Below are 19,558 nucleotides of genomic sequence, written 5' to 3'. Positions count from 1 at the left end.
ATTTTTCAATGTGTGGTAAATAGACAAACATTGATGAGTGTAGCTTTAAAAAAAAACGGAAGGCAAGCAGAATTTTGCAGAGGTTGTCCATTTATTAATGAAATTAATGGGAAAACTGCTGTAACATAATCTGATGTCACATTGTGTCATTCAACTGAATTCATTTTTACTTTCCTCTCAAAGTTAAAGTCTTGTCTCACATACATGTTTGCCAACAGATCCTCTCTGTCACTACACAGAGCAAAGCAATAGTGCATATTACTAGCTTGATTTTAGAGCCCTGCTGCTTGGCTGCAAAAAAATGACCAGCTGTGCCTTTAGGGGCTTTAATTAGGTTTCCATCGTGCTCTGACAGTCAATGGAGCATTGATTTGATTTCCCCTTCAGAAGCTACAGCTGTGGTTGCTGAGGCCAAATGCCAGATGTCACACCAGGATCATTGGGTTACACAACCAACACCGACTTCATCTCCACCCAGCTGCCTGACTGACAGCTGAGCAGTGTGTGTGGGACTTTGTTCAGTCTCTTTGTTTGTTTGTTACCGCCAGACTTTAACTCACACACATGCTGGTCTTAATATCCTTGTGTGGACTTAGGTGATGTCATTCTAGATAGAACTCTCACAACTAGTGGATTGACTCAACATTGCTCATCAGCACAAATCTCCTTCATCATTTTATACCCTTCCACACTCTTTCACACATTAACCCAAACCAATTCTTTATCACAGTAATCTATCCATTGCAAAAATGTATTCCATGTGATATATGTGTAATATTACACAATGTTACTAATGGTATTTACATACTTATTTATTTGTTTAAATATGTTTTTGGGGTTTAATTTTCCAGCCTAGTTGAAAGCATTGTCTCCCTCCAGCATTGATCCCTGTCAGAGTGCATCAGTTTGCTACATTTTAATTGGTCTTCAGCCTTTGAAGCTCCTCCTCTAGCATGCTGATTCGCTCCAGTAGCTTCTTCCGGTCCTGTTGGGCTCTGAGCTCAGTCTGCTGCTCCACCTCTAAGATCTTTCTCTCACACCAACGTTCCAGCTGAGTTGACACTGTCTCAAAGAAACGCTGAGTCACCTGACAGAGAGACAACAACACACTTGGAATGGTTTGAAACTTTAGTATCAACTTAAATTACGAGACAATTATTACTAATGGACCTAAAGACTGCATGCCTATTTCCAGTTCTGCACTTCATGCAGAGACTTGAGATTGCTGTCGATACTCCACCATATTCTCAGTAAGAAAGACAATACCATGCCAAAAAATAGAACTATTACTGTAAAAATAATGTACATTCATGTAAGAAAAATGTGTTATTTTTGTAGTCCTGTACATCATTTCTATCAGTTGCAAAACACATGAAATTAACCAAGGTAATTTGCTGAAATAGTGACATCACTTAAACAAGCAATCAAAAAGAATCAATCGGGTCAAGAAATCTGATTATCAGACCAGATCCATATTTGCTAAACGGTTTTATTTTTGAGGTCAAATTGAATGTTAACACACCTTAAATGTTGTTAATAATTCCCAATGTTAGAAAAAAATGCTATTAACTACATTGAATACAACAGATGACTCTTTAAACTCTGACAGATGTTCCCAACACACAGTGAATGATAAATTTACTGTTCACCTTAATTTTCTCCTCTAGTTCTCATCTAGGTGGTTTGCTTACAATCTGCATGACTGGTTGTTTCTTGAACAAATGTTTTTTACTGCTGGGAGAAATGACACTCAACCTATATAAATAAAGACCATTTTGTAATAAAATAGCATCATGCTCTCCTCTAAAGCTTGTTTGCTTGGGAGCATATTAGATATTTTTACAGGACCAGTTCTATCAATCTATCATTGCTTGCTGTGGTGGGCAATTCCTAAGTTCACCCATCAGAGAACTGACCTCCATAGTGTGCAGATTGTTCCTTTCCTTGCTAAATGTAGGCTCAGAGGTATGATCAATGAAGCAGTCATGTGTTGTGGTGCTGTCAGCATATATTCCTGCATGGCTGCTGGCACTCATCAACACTCCAAAGTGTTTTTTGTGTTGTCTGCTAAAGCTGTGTTCCTGATGTGGGATCTGACTGGATCCAGGGTCGCTGATGCAGGATTGCTTGCTGCTACTTGAGAAGGCCTCCTCACACTTGGCAGGCAGAGGAAAAAGGCCTGTGTTCTCATAGTCATCTGACAGGGAAGGTGAGGGATCACAAAACAAAAGTTCAATAAGTCAAGTCCAGCCTTAATTCATATGAAAAATGTAATTCTTATTTTAATTTTGACTTTGAAATCTTTAAAAAAAAAAAACAAACAAAAAAAAAAAAACTTAAGCCATCTTTTCCTCCCCGCAATATTGGCTGCATTAAACTGCATGTTCTTCACATACCTGGTGACCTGTCCACTTTCATTTCAAAGTATGTCCTGCTCCCCATCTGCTCCTGCTCTGGGCATCCCATACTATAGGTAGATTGAGATGGCAAGGTGTTGACATATGTAGCCAGTGAAGTGTTGCTGTCTCCAGACAGTAGGGGGAATAATTCTGAGTTAGCTTCTGCCACTGACTGCTCCACCAATGGTGATGGCAGAACTTTGTAATACCGGCTTTCAGCTGGGATGTGGACATCCATGCCTTTGAGGTGAGATATACACCACCTCTTCAGTTTATGTTTCACTGCTGCCTGCTTTAGATAAGAAACAAAACTGATGAATGATAATGTTGTCCGAAAAGAAGGCAGAAGTCTATTTTTTAATCTGAAATTCAGGCCTTCATTTTCAGAAATACTGCCTTAAGATATGGAGTTAACCTTAAACTCAAATATTTATGTGCACAGAAAGAAAGCTAGTGCCAGCTGTAAATTGTAAGTGATACCTGTGACATCAGGGCTTCCTCTCTGCACTCAGCAGCTTTCTGTTCCATCATGCAAATCATGCTCTGCCTCTCTGCTGCCACTCTTTCCTGGTTCAGCATATCCAACACTTTAATCTATCCAGACCAAAGCACAGAAAATCTGATTAAAGAAAATCCTGAATCAAGCAATTACAGTAATGCTTGTGGAATTTTCCATTATTAAAATTATCACACTCTTATTGTTATGGGGGTGGTGAGAGAACCCAGGCGCAGGCACAGATATGGCAGACAAGTGGCAACAGAAACAGGTCTTTATTTAGCCCAGACAAAAACTAAACCAATACAGGAAGGAGAAAACAACTACGAGATAAACTAAGCCAAATCTAATTCTAGAATAAACTACATTACAAAACCTACAAAAACCCACTGCTAAACTATAAAAACCAAACTATGCAACAAACGAAGAACTTACAAAACCAGTGGGGGACAGGACTAATGGGGCAAGGTAGACAGACACGGGGAATCTGGAAGTTGGTGGGGAAACAAGACAGGCAGATAGAGAGCTGAAGACAGAGGGGACTGGCAGTTATCCAGGAATGAGGGTGACAAGAGTCCAGGTGGGGCTATGGCAGGCTGGAGACTAGAAACAAGGCAGGTGGAAATCCTGAGAAGAACAGAGTCCAGGTGGGGAAAATCCAGGGGGAAAAACTAAGTCCAAGAGTGGGAGAGCAGAGTCCAAAAGAAAGCAGTGAGTCCATGACAAGGAATGAGTCTTTATGATCCAGCAAGGTGTAACTGAATGAGCTGAGCTTTATACTGCAAGAGGTAATTGTGAACAGGTGTCTGGGGTGAGCTGATTACTGCAGCTGACACTCATTGCAGTAATCAGCAGGTAGCAGAATGCAGGCAGGTGAAACAGGGAGAGGAGGAGGACGAGTGACAGGGAGAGAAAGAGACATGAGGGAGAGGTGACAGACAGAGGGAGCCAAAGAGACAGATCAAAACAGAAACAAATCAGGACCCAAGAGAGAAAGGAGGAAAAAGAAGAAGGGGAAGAAGGGCAGCGGCTGGAGCAGGATAACACATATGTGCCCGTGCTGTTTTACAAAAGTGTAATTCCTAAAAGGAAAAAAGTTAAAGTTAAGTTTTTGTTATTTTTCTACTGTGATAGTAGCTTTAAATTCACATTGACCTGCTGTTGTGAATTTTAGGAACTAAGAGGCATTATTGCTACTGTTTCTTACTGTAGCATTCGGCTTTGTCACAGTTTTCACAAAAACATTTAGATACCGCATGTAAAAATCTGGGAAAAAATGCACAATTAGTAGTATTGTAATTTACATTTCTTCACTGAAAAGTGAGGATAATTTAAATTTTAGTTTAAATGTAAAGACACAAAATATAGAAAGCCATCTTTGGTAATGAGCAAGTAAACCACTTGTTTCAGACTCTGAAAGTGTGAAAGTAAACTGAGTGAGTCAGTCAGAGACAGAGAAGAAGCAGACCTGATTTCTGGTCCTGCGGTCCATTTTTTCCAGCCTACTGTTGACCTGCACTTGGACATTCAGGATGTGCAGCCTCATCTCCCCTTGCATGGTTTGCAGCTGGCCCTCCAGCATCTTAAGCAGGGGCTTGCAGTGGCACCTACTGGCTGGTGCCTGAAAAAAATATTTATGAGTCACAAACTGTATATGTAGCTAATAGAGGGTTCCATGCAGTACCCTGCTAATGCTTTTCATAGTCTTAGCACCAAGACATTCTTAAAGTCTGCTCCAAGCAATATGGTTTTGATAAGTTCCATGCAAGTGAGCCTATCAGTGCATACTCACTGCATTACAAAAACACGTTCGTAGCTTTCATAAGAATTTACCTGTCTAATGTTGCCTTCCTTGTCACGGTATAGTGTGTAAAGCTGATAGGTTTTTCCATTCTGTTGGGAACTATCTCGACCATGATCACAAAGCAGATCCTTCTTAGCGTGGAAGTCATCATCTTCATCCAAATCCTGCAAAGGCATAAAAGTAATTTACTGTTACAAAAGTTTGCAATGTGTAGTCTTCCTTCATAAAACCATATGCTCTCTTAATGGGCTATTCCCATTTTCTTATGACATGCAGAGTAGTCACAACACGAGAATATTAGTACAGGTAAAATGTAGTGTTATATCATCATAGTTTATCTGGTTATTACCACAAAATTCTCAGCTGAGTTTTATAAAGATATCTAGTGCTAAAAAGTAATAGTCTGCCAAAAATCCATAATCCAATGAAAATCAGACATTGCTTTTGAACCGTGGTTCAACAGAATTATTTAAAAAAATAAACTCATGAAACAGGCCTGGACAAAAATGATGGTACCCTTAACTTAATATTTTGTTGCACAACCTTTTGAGGCAATCACTGCCATCAAACGATTTCTGTAACTGTCAATGAGACTTCTGCACCTCTCAGCAGGTATTCTGGTCCACTCCTCATGAGCAGACTGCTCCAGTTGTCTCAGGTTTGAAGGGTTCCTTCTCCACACGGCATGTTTCAGCTCCTTCCACAGATGTTCAATAGGATTTAGATCAGGGCTTGTAGAAGGCCACTTCAGAATAGTCCAATGTTTTCCTCTTAGCCATTCTTGGCTGTTTTTAGCTGTGTGTTTTGGGTCATTATCCTGTTGAAAGACCCATGACCTGCGACTGAGACCAAGCTTTCTGACACTGGGCAGCACATTTCTCTCTAGAATACCTTGATAGTCATGAGATTTTATTGTACCCTGCACAGATTCAAGACACCCTGTGCCAGATGCAGCAAAGCAGCCCCAGAACATAACAGAGCCTCCTCCATGTTTCACAGTAGGGACAGTGTTCTTTTCTTGATATGCTTCATTTTTGCGTCTGTGAACATAGAGTTGATGTGCCTTGCCAAAAAAGTTCCAGTTTTGTCTCGTCTGTCCATAGGACATTCTCCCAGAAGCTTTGTGGCTTGTCAACATACAGTTTTGCTGACATTGAATAATTAATAATAATAATTAATAAAGTTAGCTACTACTATAAAGCTGTTTCTCCTGCTGGTGAGGACTCACCTTGACCGCTGTCCTGCTGGTAGTTTTCGCCACCACAGAAAGTCTGTCCTATCATGAAACACGTGAAAGATTAAGAACCTGAAATTCAGTTCAAACTTTAAATGAAAATTGCAGTTGACTACAACAAAAAACAAAACAAATATTAAAATAATATATATTTTTAATTTGGATAAAAATGACTCAGTTCAAACTATCCTCTTATCTCCAAATGCCATGGAATATTTTAAAACAGGTAGTTACTTACTTTGTGTGGTAGTGTTTCTACTCGGCTGGCAGACTGGATCCTATGTTTTGCTGCCAGCTTTACTCTTCGTTTCCTTACTGTTCTTCCTTTAAGGAAGTGTTGTATCTAAAAGCAATGACAAAATCTGCTATGATTACAACATGACATTTCAGTATTTATTGCTAACAATGGACATTAAAACACATAAGATGTTTGCTGATGCATTAAAAAACACAATAATTTTTGCATCTAATCTAAAATAGGAATACAGGCAAATGAAATCCAAGATACATTTGTCAAACATCACCTGAGGAGCTCTGGCCAGGAGAAGCGCCACCTCTTTGTGATTATTGTCTCTGGCCTTGTCCAGGGCTGTTTTCCCTGCCTGGAAGGACAATATGCCACAAACACAAGAAACACAGTGACATATTACAAGCTGCAGTAAAAGGTCTTGTCTTGTCTTTGATGAAATTTAGAGAGATCAGTTGTGAAATAAATTTTATTACTGCAGATTAAGATGGTTTGCTTACATGATAAGTACAAAAATAACAACAACCTGTGAGATAGAACTTACTTTGTTTCTGATTTTACAATCAGTCCCAGCATCCAGTAAGAGCTGAACTGTTTTCTTATGGTTTAGAGCTGCAGCTACATGAAGAGCTGTGTCTCCCCCCTACGGTCAAACACAGTTATGTTGTTTGTTTGCTTGTAAGCAGAAGAGGAACTTTATACATACATACTGCACATATAGTCAGGTTCATAAATATTTGTGCATTGACACACTTTTCAGCATTTTGGCTCTGTACACCACCACAATGGATTTGAAGTGAAGCAATCAAGATGTGCTTTAAGTGCAGACTTTCAGCTTTAATTTGAGGGTATTTACATCCAAATCAGGAGACCAGTGCAGGAATTACAACACATTTTATACATGGCCTCCAGCTTGGACAGTTGGCTACACAGCTGTTCCATGGGTAGGTGTGTGTTATTCCCTCATTATTTCATTTACAAGGAGCAGATAAAAGGTGTACAGTTCATTTCAAATGTGGTATTTGCATTTGGAATCTGGTAAGGTCAACTCTAAATATGAAGTCCAAACAGCGCTATCAGTGTAGCAAACCGTCCTTAGGCTGAAAAATCAAAACAAACCCATCAGAGAAATAGCACAAACATTACGTGTGGCCAAATCAACTTTTTGGTACATCCTTAAAAAGAAAGAATGCACTGGTGAGCTCAGCAATGCCAAAAGACTGGCAAGACCACAGAAAGCAAGTGTGTTGGATGACAGAACAATCCTTTCCCTGGTCAAGAAAAATTCCTTCACAACAGTTGGCCAGATCAAGAACACTCTCCAGGAGGTAGGCATATCTGCGTCAAAGTCAACAATGAGCAGAAGACTTCACCAGAGTGAATACAGAGAGTTCACCACAAGGTGTAAACCATTGGTGAGCTTCAAAAACAGGAAGGTCACATTAGAGTTTGCCAAAAAAAAACCCAAAACAAAACATCTAAAAGATCCTGTGCAGTTCTGGAACTGTGGTCGTATAATTGCGTGGGAATGTATGGCTGCCAATGGGACTGGTTCTCTTATATTTATTGATAATGTGACTGCTGGCAAAAACAGCAGGATGACTTCTGAAGTGTTTCAGACAATATTATCTGCACATTCTCAGCCAAATGCTTCAGAACTCATTGGATGGCACTTCACGGTGCAGATGGGCAATGGTCTAAAGCATACTGTGATAGCAACCAAAGAGTTTTTTAAGGCAAAGAAGTGCAATTTTCTGCAATGGCTGAGTCAATCCAATGACTTGAAGGATTTGTAACCAAATATGTAAAATGACCATTTGATTTATAATTATGTTAGTTTGTCCAGTTACTTTTGGGACCTTAAAAGGTGACGGGCACATATAACGTGCTGTAATTCCTACACCACTGATTTGGATGTAAATACCCTCAAAAGCTGCAAGTTTACACTTAAAGCACGTCTTGATTGTTTCATTTCAAATCCTTTGTGGTGGTGTACAGAGCCAAAACGCTGAACATTGTGTCAATGTCCAAATATTTATGGACCTGGCTGTACTGTATATACTGATGAAACCACAGATAGTTTTATAATGACATCCAGTAAAAAAAAATTACAACTTAGAACTGAATAACTTCTAATACATCCATATACATTAGTAAAACCTTCAGTGTTTTTTAAAAAACAAAAAACAAAAAAAAAAACAACTCACTAGTACGGGATTTTTTCTGAGGCAATTTAACAGTGGAGTTGTTTGTTAATTGTTTGTCAGTGTTGAGGCTAAAATTTAATTTGTCTGAATATGCTGATCATGAACACACTAAACCTGGTTTCTCTCTGTCACAGAGCACAGTGAACTCAGCAGCATTTTCACCAGGGTCAGGTTGTTGTAGCGGGCAGCCACATGCAAACAGGTGTCACCCATCTGGAACCAAAGCAGAGTTTAATATCTTATACCATGATGCACAAAGTGCATTGTGAAATTATCAAATACTGTTAAGCACTTCATAGTACCACAGCTCATCGTGATGTTGTAGAGAGTTTACGACTTTTATAATCAGATACGCTGTTAGATGTTCTGACAGGATGTGCCATGAAAAAGAAATGTAATATACGTTCTCCATTGTGCTTCTAGCCCTCCAAATGTGCTTACGGTGAAGACATCACAAAATACCCATTTTGATTATGTTACTTTGTGAGTCGTGACACACCGATTAGAATGGAGAGTTCAGTTCCAGCAATTTGAAATGTTAAAGTGCATACTGTCACCTACAGTATCGGAATATGTAGAATACAACTTAAACCTGCAAAGAAACCTTTGTCTCCCCATTCTGGCAGTGAGAGTACATGGTCAAAAAATAGAGGGAAGGAGGTCCACTAACTGGTCCACTTTCCATGTGCCAAAATGTCATTATGTTTCGATCAAGAGACTGAACCCCACGATGCTTCCGATGGCAGCCAAGGGCCTTGCATGGCAGCTCTGCCAACACTAGTGTGTGTATGTGAAAAGGTGAATGACAAAAGGTACTACATAAGTGCAGACCATTTACAATTACCAAAGCTGACACAAATAACAACTGCTGATGGTGACTGAATATGATTAGATACGTACAAAAAAAACACAAATGGAAGATATTAGAAATACTTGTGGCATGGCAAAAGATGCTAAAAACATTACTCTGCTCAGTTTAGTCGACAAGCCAAATTTGATGATAGCTGTGGTTCATTTCAGAAAGACAATAACACCAAATCTATTTGTTTCTAAATGTAAATACTCACCTGAGGGGTCAAAAATGGAGGTAATGGAAAAATACATCATCAACTCAGTGCTTTCTGCAAGTAGCACTGTCAGGCCCATCATTGAGCAGACACTTAGCTGAACCACAGTGTAAAGAAATGTTTTATTATTATTATGTTTTATCTATTATTAAGTATATCTAGTAATCTTAATGCTACATGATGGGGGAAAAAAATCCATATACATATTTTCCATAAATGAGGACAATATAATTATCTAATGTCGAGTCTAAAATGACACTGGCCCCACACAGGCAGAACATTGTACCATTATAGAACAGCATACAGTAGTTATTCTTCCATTAGATACTGTGCATTTAGATCAGATATAGAATCAATGATTTATGCTACATGCAACACAAATTGCTGATTTTGATTGGCTATGTTTTATCGCCCTCAAAGGTTGTTGAAATTTAAGCTTGCTTGCAAAGAGAACAAATCCTAGAGTTCTGACATTCTGACATTAGATACATGTGTCCAATGGGAACAGTGTAATTGGATGCAGTAGTTTCCAATTTGCTAGCAATTATGGCTGACAAATGTTACATTCAGTGGGAATAGGCCTTTGGTCTATGAGGATAAGACTGACATTGTTCTTGGTGTCCGGTGTGGATCCTCCAAGCAACAGAAGGCGAGTGGTCTCAGCGTGTGCGTTTTGACATGCCAGGTGAAGGGCTGTGTTTCCTGCCTGAAACAAAACAATACTGTGACAACAGAATACATCATGATAACAACTTCATCTTTCCTTGTTTCCTTTGTTTCTGGCATTTAGTCCCTCCTGCTGTCACTAGTTTGTCCTTCTCTCTCTCTCTACGTATGTTTGTGCGGTCATGCACCATTGCCTCATGTGGCCAGATCAACTGCACATCAGAGTCTTTTGTGGCGTACTAACATTAAGGCCAACATTCTGCTCTAGTTTGTTTGCTCCAGTATGCATTTGTCAGCTCAAGAAAGTCTGATGTCTCTCTGCCTCATTTTCACACTCTGCACACTGCCAGTCTCATCAGGAACTCTGTCAGCTTGATTCTCCATATTACAGTGCCAGCATGGTACAACACCAGACAGCCCAGCTACATGTTGCTATTCAGCCTGCATTTTTAAGTACTGTCTGCTCCCCTAAACTACAACTGTCTGAGAGCTTGCTGCTAACATCAAGCAACATTAAGTCCTTCCCTTTTACATTGTGACATTTAAGCATAATTGTTTAAATAAACCACTTTCTCTGCTCAAGTCTGATTACTGATTTCCACATATGCACTCTCACATCATTCATTACCTGAATAAAATCAGTGCTAAAGGGATTCTTAATTTTAGATGGTTAAGATGCATCATTTAGAAGCCATCATGATTATTTAACACCACAAATCTGAAGAAAAAACCACAATGTGTTCTGATGGTGTCCGGGAGTTTTGCATGACAGTCCACATTGCTACCATTGTAGTATTTAGCAACTTTTTGTTTGACATTCTTATTACATTAGAATGTCTTTTACAACAGTATCAACTTGAGCTTGCTTTAATAGGGAGGTAAGTGCATGATAATTCACATGACAAATGTGCTACAGCTCACTAATGAGGGACAATTCAGTATCATCAGTTCACTTTGAAAATGCACTCATACAGGGTTAATCATATCCATATCATATCATATCCATGTGACATGTGATTCTAGCTTTATCACATTTCTGATCACCTATGTAGGAGTGTCTTTGACTCCTCCATGCCACAGCTATCTATGTAGTAGGGTACAGATAATATGACAATTTCTTCTGATCACGTTTTATTTTCCAATATTTTCTATTGTTGTGTTTTTGACATTTTCCATTTATTATACAACATACAAATACAATGCACTTTTTCATCTGCATTAAAATTAGGGAAAACATTTCAACAACAATTAATTTTGAAACTGGGCTGTGTCTTTGGTCTGTCAGTATTTTCTAATTTATCAGTATAAAGATAACAGTAATCCAACCTTGTTCTTGATGTGTACATCAGCTCCTGTTTTGACCAGTAGTTTGACACATTGTGAGAATCCATGCCAGGACACCTCATGGAGCGCAGTGTTGCCATCCTTAAACAGATATGGACATAGTTTTTCTATCAAAAACTATCATCATTTTAATAACCACATAAATTGAGATGTGTATGAATTCAGTTTACTATGTGACTGCGTGCTAACATGTACAGCATGCCTGCCACTCACTCTGTCCTGCAGGTCCACAGCACAGCCTCCCTGAATCAGTGCTGCCATGGTCTCACTGTTCCCCACCATGGAACTTTGATGCAGGGCAGTTAGGTGACCTGAGCCTTGGCATAATGATGGAGGGACATGGCCCCTTGTCTGTTCACTCATCACTGCCGGTGTACACACATTCATGCATATACATTTGTGAACAAAAGTTTACATACACTTGTAAGGACTATGTACATCATGGCAGTCTGGAGTTTTCACTGACTCCTAAAACTGAACTGTCTACGACGGAATCATTGAAACACATGCGTCTTTGTCACACAAAAATATTCATACAATTTGGTTCTTTTATAGATTTATTTTTCAGTCTTCTGGAATTCTGCTGCATCAAAGATATACAAACAGAAATGTTAATGTTTGCGTAAATGTCGCTTGGCCATTGTTACCTCAACTAGGTGCTTTTGGCAGCCATCTACAAGCTTCTGGTTGTGTCTTTGACCACCCATCCTGACAGAGTTGGTGCAATTCAACTAAATTTGTTGGCTTTCTGACACAGACTTGTTTTCATCATCACAGGTCCACAGGTTCTTGATGGGGTTTAACTCAGGATGCTGGAGCAGCCAGTCTAAAATCTTAATTCTAGCCCGATTTAGCCATTTCTTTACCATTTATGATGTGTGTTTGGGGTCATTGTCTTGTTGGAACAGTTAAATCTGTCAAAGACCCAACATTCTGGCTAATAATTTTAGGTTTTCCTGAAGAATGTGTTGCGAAGTGGAAGCTTCTTAAATGAATCCAGAGACACTCCGTTCAGAACTCTGCTCATTTTACATCAACATTCAGACAACATTAAATGGTATAGTTACAGAGAAGCATTCGAACCTGACCTTCTGGATCTCATGCCTTTTGGAGAATTGTTACTTCCCATTCACTTAAAAATATAAGCACATGAAATATATGTACTTCCTGTACTTACATTCACATGAACTTTACCAAAATAAAATCATCTCTCTTTCACATATATTTAACATATATAAATATTTTATCTGTATGAATGTATGAAGTTTAGCATTTAAACAATTCACAAAAGAATGTGGAATGAATCTTCTTTTTTCACTATTTAACTTATTTTGTGTAAAGCTCCACTGGCAACAAAACAGTTTTAGAGCAAAATACTACCACCATTATGCTTGATGGACAGTCTTTGTGGTATTCTTAAAGTTAAAGGCCTCCCCTTCTCTCCCCCAAACATTATTCTGCCAAATAGCTCAATTTTTGCTTCATCTGACCACAGAACTTTTCTTGCCCATGTGATCAACAGCAACCTTCAGTCAAGCCTTAAGGTGTTACTAGTAGAGGAAGGGCTTACTTCTTGCAAAGCAGCCTTTCAGCCTATGGTGATGTAACACATACTTGACTATGGACACTGACACCTATGTTCGAGCAGCTAATTCATCTAATTCATTCTAGATCTGTTTTTGGTGACTCTTAGTTGACTCTTGACCATCCTGACCAACTGCCTCTGAGCAGCAGGTGATAGCTTATGTTTTCTTCCTGATTGTGGCAGTGACAAAACTGTACCATGCATTTTATACTTACCAACAATTGTTTGCACAGATGATTTTAGGATCTACAGCTGATTTGAAATGGCTCCAAGTGACTTTCCTGATCATCAATTTGCTTTTTTAGATCTTTGCTGAACTCCTCAGACTTTCTCATTGTCATATTTGTAGCTGAGTCTCATGAGTATGTCAAATGGACCCTATTTAGACTGTCTCAGAGGAATCTCCAGCTGTAGTCAATCGTAGAAACTCATGTGAAGCTAAGAGACAATGCTACTAAGAAAATGTATTTAGGACAGCTTTCTACATCACCAAAACTGACAATTCACATTACTCTTAGTATATTTTTGACCCTGCAGATTTTATCATATCCTCAGGAGACCTAAAATAAATCTAAGAAAGAACCAAAATGCATGATTGTTTTTTGTGACAATGATGGAATTAAATAATTCCATCATAGAAAACTCAGAATAATAGGAGTCACTGGAAACTCAAGACTACCATGATATGCATGGCCTTTACAAGTGTATGCAAACATTTGTTCATGACTGTAGACACATGTGTATCTATCTGGACTACCGTGACAGTAACATGACAACACTGCATCTAGGTACAGGTTTGGTTCAAAGAACCATTTTCTTTGATACTGGAATATAGTTATGACAACTGTGCTGCAAATGTACCTGAGGCCGTTGATGATGACTGATGATAACTTGTCAAGTGTATATCCAATAAGCTCAAGAAAAGTTAGGACCGGCTAGGTCTCACTGTCTTAAGGTGTCTTCCGCAAAAGCAGTTTTCCAGATGAAGTTTCCAACACGGGATGCCCGAAGATTCTGCAGACACAAACTTTCCTGGAAAATACCATTAAAAACTGTTGGATACTCTGATAGCCTTTAGCTTTTCCAATAATATTATTCATTGTTCTGTTTGTATTGTTTGTCTGTTCTCCATCTGCTATTCTGCTATCCCTGCTATGGAGGTTCTTTGTTTCCCCACCCCTTTAAAGGAGATAACTTTGGATTGTTGGGTTCTCTGTTCTTTGTTTAAAATTTGTAAGGTGAAGACCTTCCCATGTGAAGTGCTATGAAATGACATATGTTGTTGGCACCATTAAATAAAATAAAATAAAATAAAATAAAATAATAAAATCAAATTGAATTGAATAACAGAATCACTGAAAAAATCACACTTTACTTCACTACAAAACAGTGGTCAGTCGATAAAAAGTATTATGAGTTTAATATATGGTTATCATGCCTTACATTAGAGTCAGTGGTCACAGTGACCAAAAAAAGCTTAAGTTGTTGAGGGTTAAATCTTCCAATTGCTGTTTGCCTCCTACAAACTGAAAATCGATGGGACTTGATGGATAGTAGCACAGTTATTTGCAAATAAATGAAATATCTAGCAGAGTCGGGTGACTATGCCAAAAGCCTATAAATGAAAGGACTGACAGGTCTGCACAAATGGCTCAGGAACTGAACTGAAGCAGCATTAATGTGTTTATCTCTAGCAAATGAAATTCAAGCCATGAATGCCACATATTGTCTGTCACACTCTAGCATGCATTTAGTTTACTCATTAAAAACCACTGACCTGCATTTTCATGCAGATTATCCTGCTCCTTTACTGCTAAGCATCTTACCCAAATGACAAAGGATTTCAGTGCTGCATTATTTTAGCTTTCAGATTTGCTCTATGGCTGGGGTCGAAGTTTAATCTTTGCTGGTGATTATGAACAGTCTTAAACACAAAGCATATTTACATACTGAGTAACAGTTTACATACATTCTCTCGCCACTCTCTTCACTCATCCCTTCTGTATTAAAGACAGCTGTTGTAATCTCACACATTAAAGGCTGGGTGTATGTGTTTGAAATAAAACTGATATTTAATGGTGATTTCTCATCTGTTTAACTCACCTGAAGCCTCTGATTGATTTATTTGATTTGTTTTTGATTACAGACTATTTTGTCTTGTGGTGTGATGTGCTTATTGTCCTTTGGAAAGATTTTAAGTGATCTTGACCTGCAGCATTGCCATCAAGTGAAATATTATCCTCGACCAACCTTTTAACCCAGATACTGGGAATGTTAACTATCTTTTCCTAACTTTGAAATACTATGAGGTTTTTGTGAGAACCGAAAGTAAAAATGGCGTAAGCTTCTATTATCAGATATTGTCCATCCATCTGTTAGCTATACCTGGCTTGTCCTGCAGATGGTCGCAGCAGACTGGAGCCTATGCCAGCTGACACTGGGTGAAAGACAGCATATACCTTGCCAGGTCAGCAGTTAATCACAGGGCTAAAACAAGAAGACAAACAGTCATCCATACTCCCACTCACACCGACAGCCAATTGAGAATCCCCAACCAACCTACTCTGCATGTCTTTGGATTTTAGGAGAAAGCTGGAACACTTACAGAGAACCAGCACAGGCACAGGGAGAACATGCAAACTCCCAAAAAATAAGCTCCAGTTGACCAACAGGTTGAAACCCAAAATCGTGTTGCCCTAAGATGACACTACTTACTACTGTACCACCTAGCCTTATTGGATATTGTAAGAAAACAAATGAAACATGCCATTATGCCATGTCATTAATGTGTGTCCAGCATGAACATTTTGCAATCAAATGTAATCCAAGTGGCAGTGAGTTTTTTTATTAAAAAAAAAAACAAAAAACCCAAAAAACAATTTCCAGTGACATATTGGTAGCTTCACGTCATTTCAGAAAGAAGGAATTTTAAAAAAGTTTGCTGTATGTTCCATACTATAAAACACACAATATGTTTAATATGCCTTTGTAAATATGCAGTGTAGTTATGATAACTCTAATAATAATAATCATGAATCACTCCGAATTCAGTTGAAAGTGCCATAATCCAATTTAATTCTATTTTATATAATGTCAATTCGCAACATATATCATCTCATAACACTTTACATAGTAAGGTAAAGACCTTACGAATTTGAAAGAAGGAACAGAGAACCCAACAATCCAAGTTGCCTTTGGTTTCCCTATGGCCAAGCCTATGATAATTTTATTATTATATCCACATTGGGCTTTTTTTTTAGAGGTTTTTACATCACTGTATTTTATAAAAAGAAAAAACATCTGTGTGACTGTACTGATCTTTCCTTTTGACATTCCTTATGACATGTTCTTTACCTTGTAGTCCACAGAGCCCGGAAAATTCTGTTACCCTCTGTAGTGATCAGGAGTATCCATGCTAAATCCAACCGAATAAGTCCAAAAATTTCCTGCTGTGATGCTGCAACAGCAGATACATAAATAGATAGATAGATCCGTGAATACAGATGTACTGGTAGGATGCCAGCTGTTGTTGTGTATTACAGCTTAGAGGGAGAGAGCGAGACAGTGGAAGAGATTAGGATTGTCCATGTCAATGTCAATGTCAATGTCAGATTTATTTATATAGCACTTTGAAAGGCCTATGACCAACCAAAGTGCTTTACAGTAAAATAAATCATCAACAATACGAGAACAATAAAAGCAAAACAATAAAACAGTAAAATAACACAGAAAAAAAGATCCATTAAAGGTGACTGCTCAGCCAAAGGCCAGGTTGAACAAGTGGGTCTCAAGACGATTTAAAAAAAAAAATAGCTCTGTGACTTTTTGGCCTGCATAAATATAAATGTTTATAACGTTATTAAACAAACAGCCCTGTCGTTCCAGCCCTCTCGGTGCAGCCCTCTTGGTGCAGCCTCCGGCTTTGCAGACACATACTATTGAATGTCCTTAATCCAAGATCAGTGGTCGATAAATCCAGAAAAAAGTCAAAAGCCAAGCACCAAAACACACAGAAACACAAAAACGCAATGCGCCAACTGTTCAAACTGCCAACAGATTTACATCAACAATAATACCTTTAAGCCTCCTTCTACACATGCACTCTAAAATGTTTTAAGATGTGAAATGTCAGCTGACTGCTTACTTATCTGCATGCAAACTATATAAACACAGACCTGCAGAACGTCTGTCATGAATATTTCTTACACACATTTTATGAGGATTAGCCTTAGGATGCCCCTATGAAATCTGTAACTTATCTGTTTTGTGGGAAAATTTGTTGTTTTAACATATTCTTCTATTGCACATGATACAGAAAATAGAATAATACTGGAGGTATTTAGGCAGAGCACCTTCAGACTCATGCCCCTCAGCACAGGTCTGAGCATAGTACTTTCCTTCCAGCTACAGTCAGGCTTTTCAATGGACATTAATATTTTAACTTCTGATTACATGCTGTGCATATGTGTCTAATCTCTCTATATCCTATGCATATGATCATACTTGATGACAGTGTTGTTGTTCTGTTAGGTTTTTGGGCTGTCTGCATCTTAACATGCTGCTGTAACAAAGTAATTTCCTGTGAAGGATCAATAAAGTATTATTCTATTCTATTCTATTCTATTCTATTCTATTCTATTCTATTCTATTCTATTCTATTCTATTCTATTCTATTCTATTCAAACATTATGATCATACAGGCATTGAGCTGATGGACATATAATGGACATTCTTGTACCATTCAAGACATCATTTTTTTACATTGTGGAAAAACGTATTGTTGTCACTTCAACAGCAAGTCAGAGGTTTGAATTCCAGTCAGGGATGCCTCCATTATGGGTCCCCAAGCCAAGACCCACAATGCAACACAAGTCTCAGAAAATGTGCAGGAGAACTATAATTACAGGTGCACCAGCTCAGAGATCATCCAGATTAACAGATTCCATGTCAGATGGGGAACCACAACATTGAAAAATTGATGGCAGAAAAAACTGTTGAAAATTGGGCTTCTTGAAGAAGACACACATAGAGAGGACTGAAAATATGGAGTTTATGGGATGATACTACAACAGCAGGCCCAAGGATAGAAAATACATGCAACGTATGTGGGAGCTATGAATAGGTATATGACCATTTTATCCCACTTGGTTGCCCAGTGCACTCACCTCAGTAGAATAGAATAGAATAGAATAGAATAGAATAGAATAGAATAGAATAGAATAGAATAGAATAGAATAGAATAGAATAGAATTGAATAGAGTTTATCGCCATTTGCACAGGAACATCACAGTACAGGTACATTGGAAATCTTGTATGTGACTCTGAGTCAAAAGAATAATTTGGCAACAATTAAAAAAAACAGGAACCCTGAAATAAATCACACTAAAGCACATTATCAGTGCAAATATTAGCATAAATAGATAAACAATAAACACAACAATCAATAAAATACTTGTTTGCAAAGGTACTTATTGCACATTGTGAGGGTATTGCACATTTGTTCATTAGAATTTGCGTAATGTCACCATATTTTGATGTTATGCCGTGTTCTAGTACCTCCCCTCCCTGATGTCCAATGCCACTTGTCTGATGGTGGCTGGAAAAAGCTGTTATGAAAACGCGCTGTACGGGCTCTGATGCTCACTAGTCTGCTGTGTCTCAGGCCGTAGTCCGAGTTCCCACACCGAAACAGGGCATGAGCTGGATGGAGTTTGTCCTTCAGAATGTTCTGTGCTTTCTGTCGGCATTGATGTATGTTTATGGTTTCCACAGACGGGAGGCCAGAGTCAACAACTTTCTCTGCAGTTCTGATGACACTCTGGAGTGATTTCCGCTCGGCCACAGTGGTATTCCAATACCACACTGTGATGGCGCAGGTGAGGATGCTCTCAACCAAACATTTATAGGCTTGGGTGAGAGGCTGGCATCCAAGTCTGGCCTTCTTCAGCACCCTAATGAAGTGTAGCCTCTGCTGAGCGTTTTTCACTGTGATTGCAGTGTGTTTGGCCCAGATGAGGCTCTCTGAGATGTTCAGGCTCAGGAACTTGTAGCTGTCAGTTCGTTCCACCATGGTGTCTTTGATGGTGAGTAGTTGCAGACGTTTGGCTTGTCTCCTAAAATCTATGATGAGTTCTTTTGTTTCACCAATGTTGAGTAATAAGTAATAAGGTCATTGTCCTCTCCGTAGACAGTTGTTTTGTGAACCAGTTCCCTGTATGATGACTCATCCTCTCCTCTGATGAGGCTGAGGATGGTTGTGTCATCTGCATACTTAATAATGATGTTATTGTCCTGAGTGGAAGTACAAAGAGTTTTGGGCTTAGGCAGCAGCCCTGCGGGGTTCCAGTGCTCACTGTGAGCGCTGTGGAGATCTTGTTCCCCATCCTCACCACCTGTGATCTGTTTGTGAGGAAGTCTAGTATCCACTTGCAGGTGGGTGTTGGTATTCCTAGGTCTACTGGACTGTGTTGTGCTGGTCAAAACTGGCATAGAAGCTGTTCGCTCCGGAT

The 19,558-nt window shown here is 38.8% G+C and overlaps 1 protein-coding gene across 2 annotated transcripts; it reads right to left on the bottom strand.

Moving 5' to 3' along the window:
• Positions 1 to 72: 72 nt before the first annotated feature.
• On the bottom strand, positions 73 to 16,594 carry ankrd6a (ankyrin repeat domain 6a). Of its 2 annotated transcripts, none has more exons than XM_035946759.2 (16): positions 16,404 to 16,594; positions 13,911 to 14,081; positions 11,678 to 11,829; positions 11,447 to 11,545; positions 10,062 to 10,160; positions 8,502 to 8,600; positions 6,725 to 6,823; positions 6,458 to 6,535; positions 6,172 to 6,276; positions 5,928 to 5,975; positions 4,729 to 4,863; positions 4,364 to 4,516; positions 2,880 to 2,993; positions 2,397 to 2,691; positions 1,917 to 2,197; positions 73 to 1,087 (listed from the first exon to the last, which is right to left on the bottom strand). In XM_035946759.2, exons 3-16 carry the CDS (start codon positions 11,825 to 11,827, stop codon positions 917 to 919), a joined length of 1,926 nt encoding a protein of 641 aa, XP_035802652.1. In that variant the 5' UTR covers positions 11,828 to 11,829; positions 13,911 to 14,081; positions 16,404 to 16,594; the 3' UTR covers positions 73 to 916. The 2 variants fall into 2 exon arrangements, with proteins under 2 accessions (XP_035802652.1, XP_035802653.1); XM_035946760.2 differs by having other exon boundaries at positions 2,397 to 2,688.
• Between the last annotated feature and the right edge of the window lie 2,964 nt (positions 16,595 to 19,558).

This window comes from Amphiprion ocellaris, chromosome 20, assembly GCF_022539595.1.
Source record: "Amphiprion ocellaris isolate individual 3 ecotype Okinawa chromosome 20, ASM2253959v1, whole genome shotgun sequence".
NCBI lineage: Eukaryota > Metazoa > Chordata > Actinopteri > Pomacentridae > Amphiprion > Amphiprion ocellaris.
Note: the sequence above shows the minus strand (reverse complement) of the source record. Positions and strands in the feature narration are given on the sequence as shown.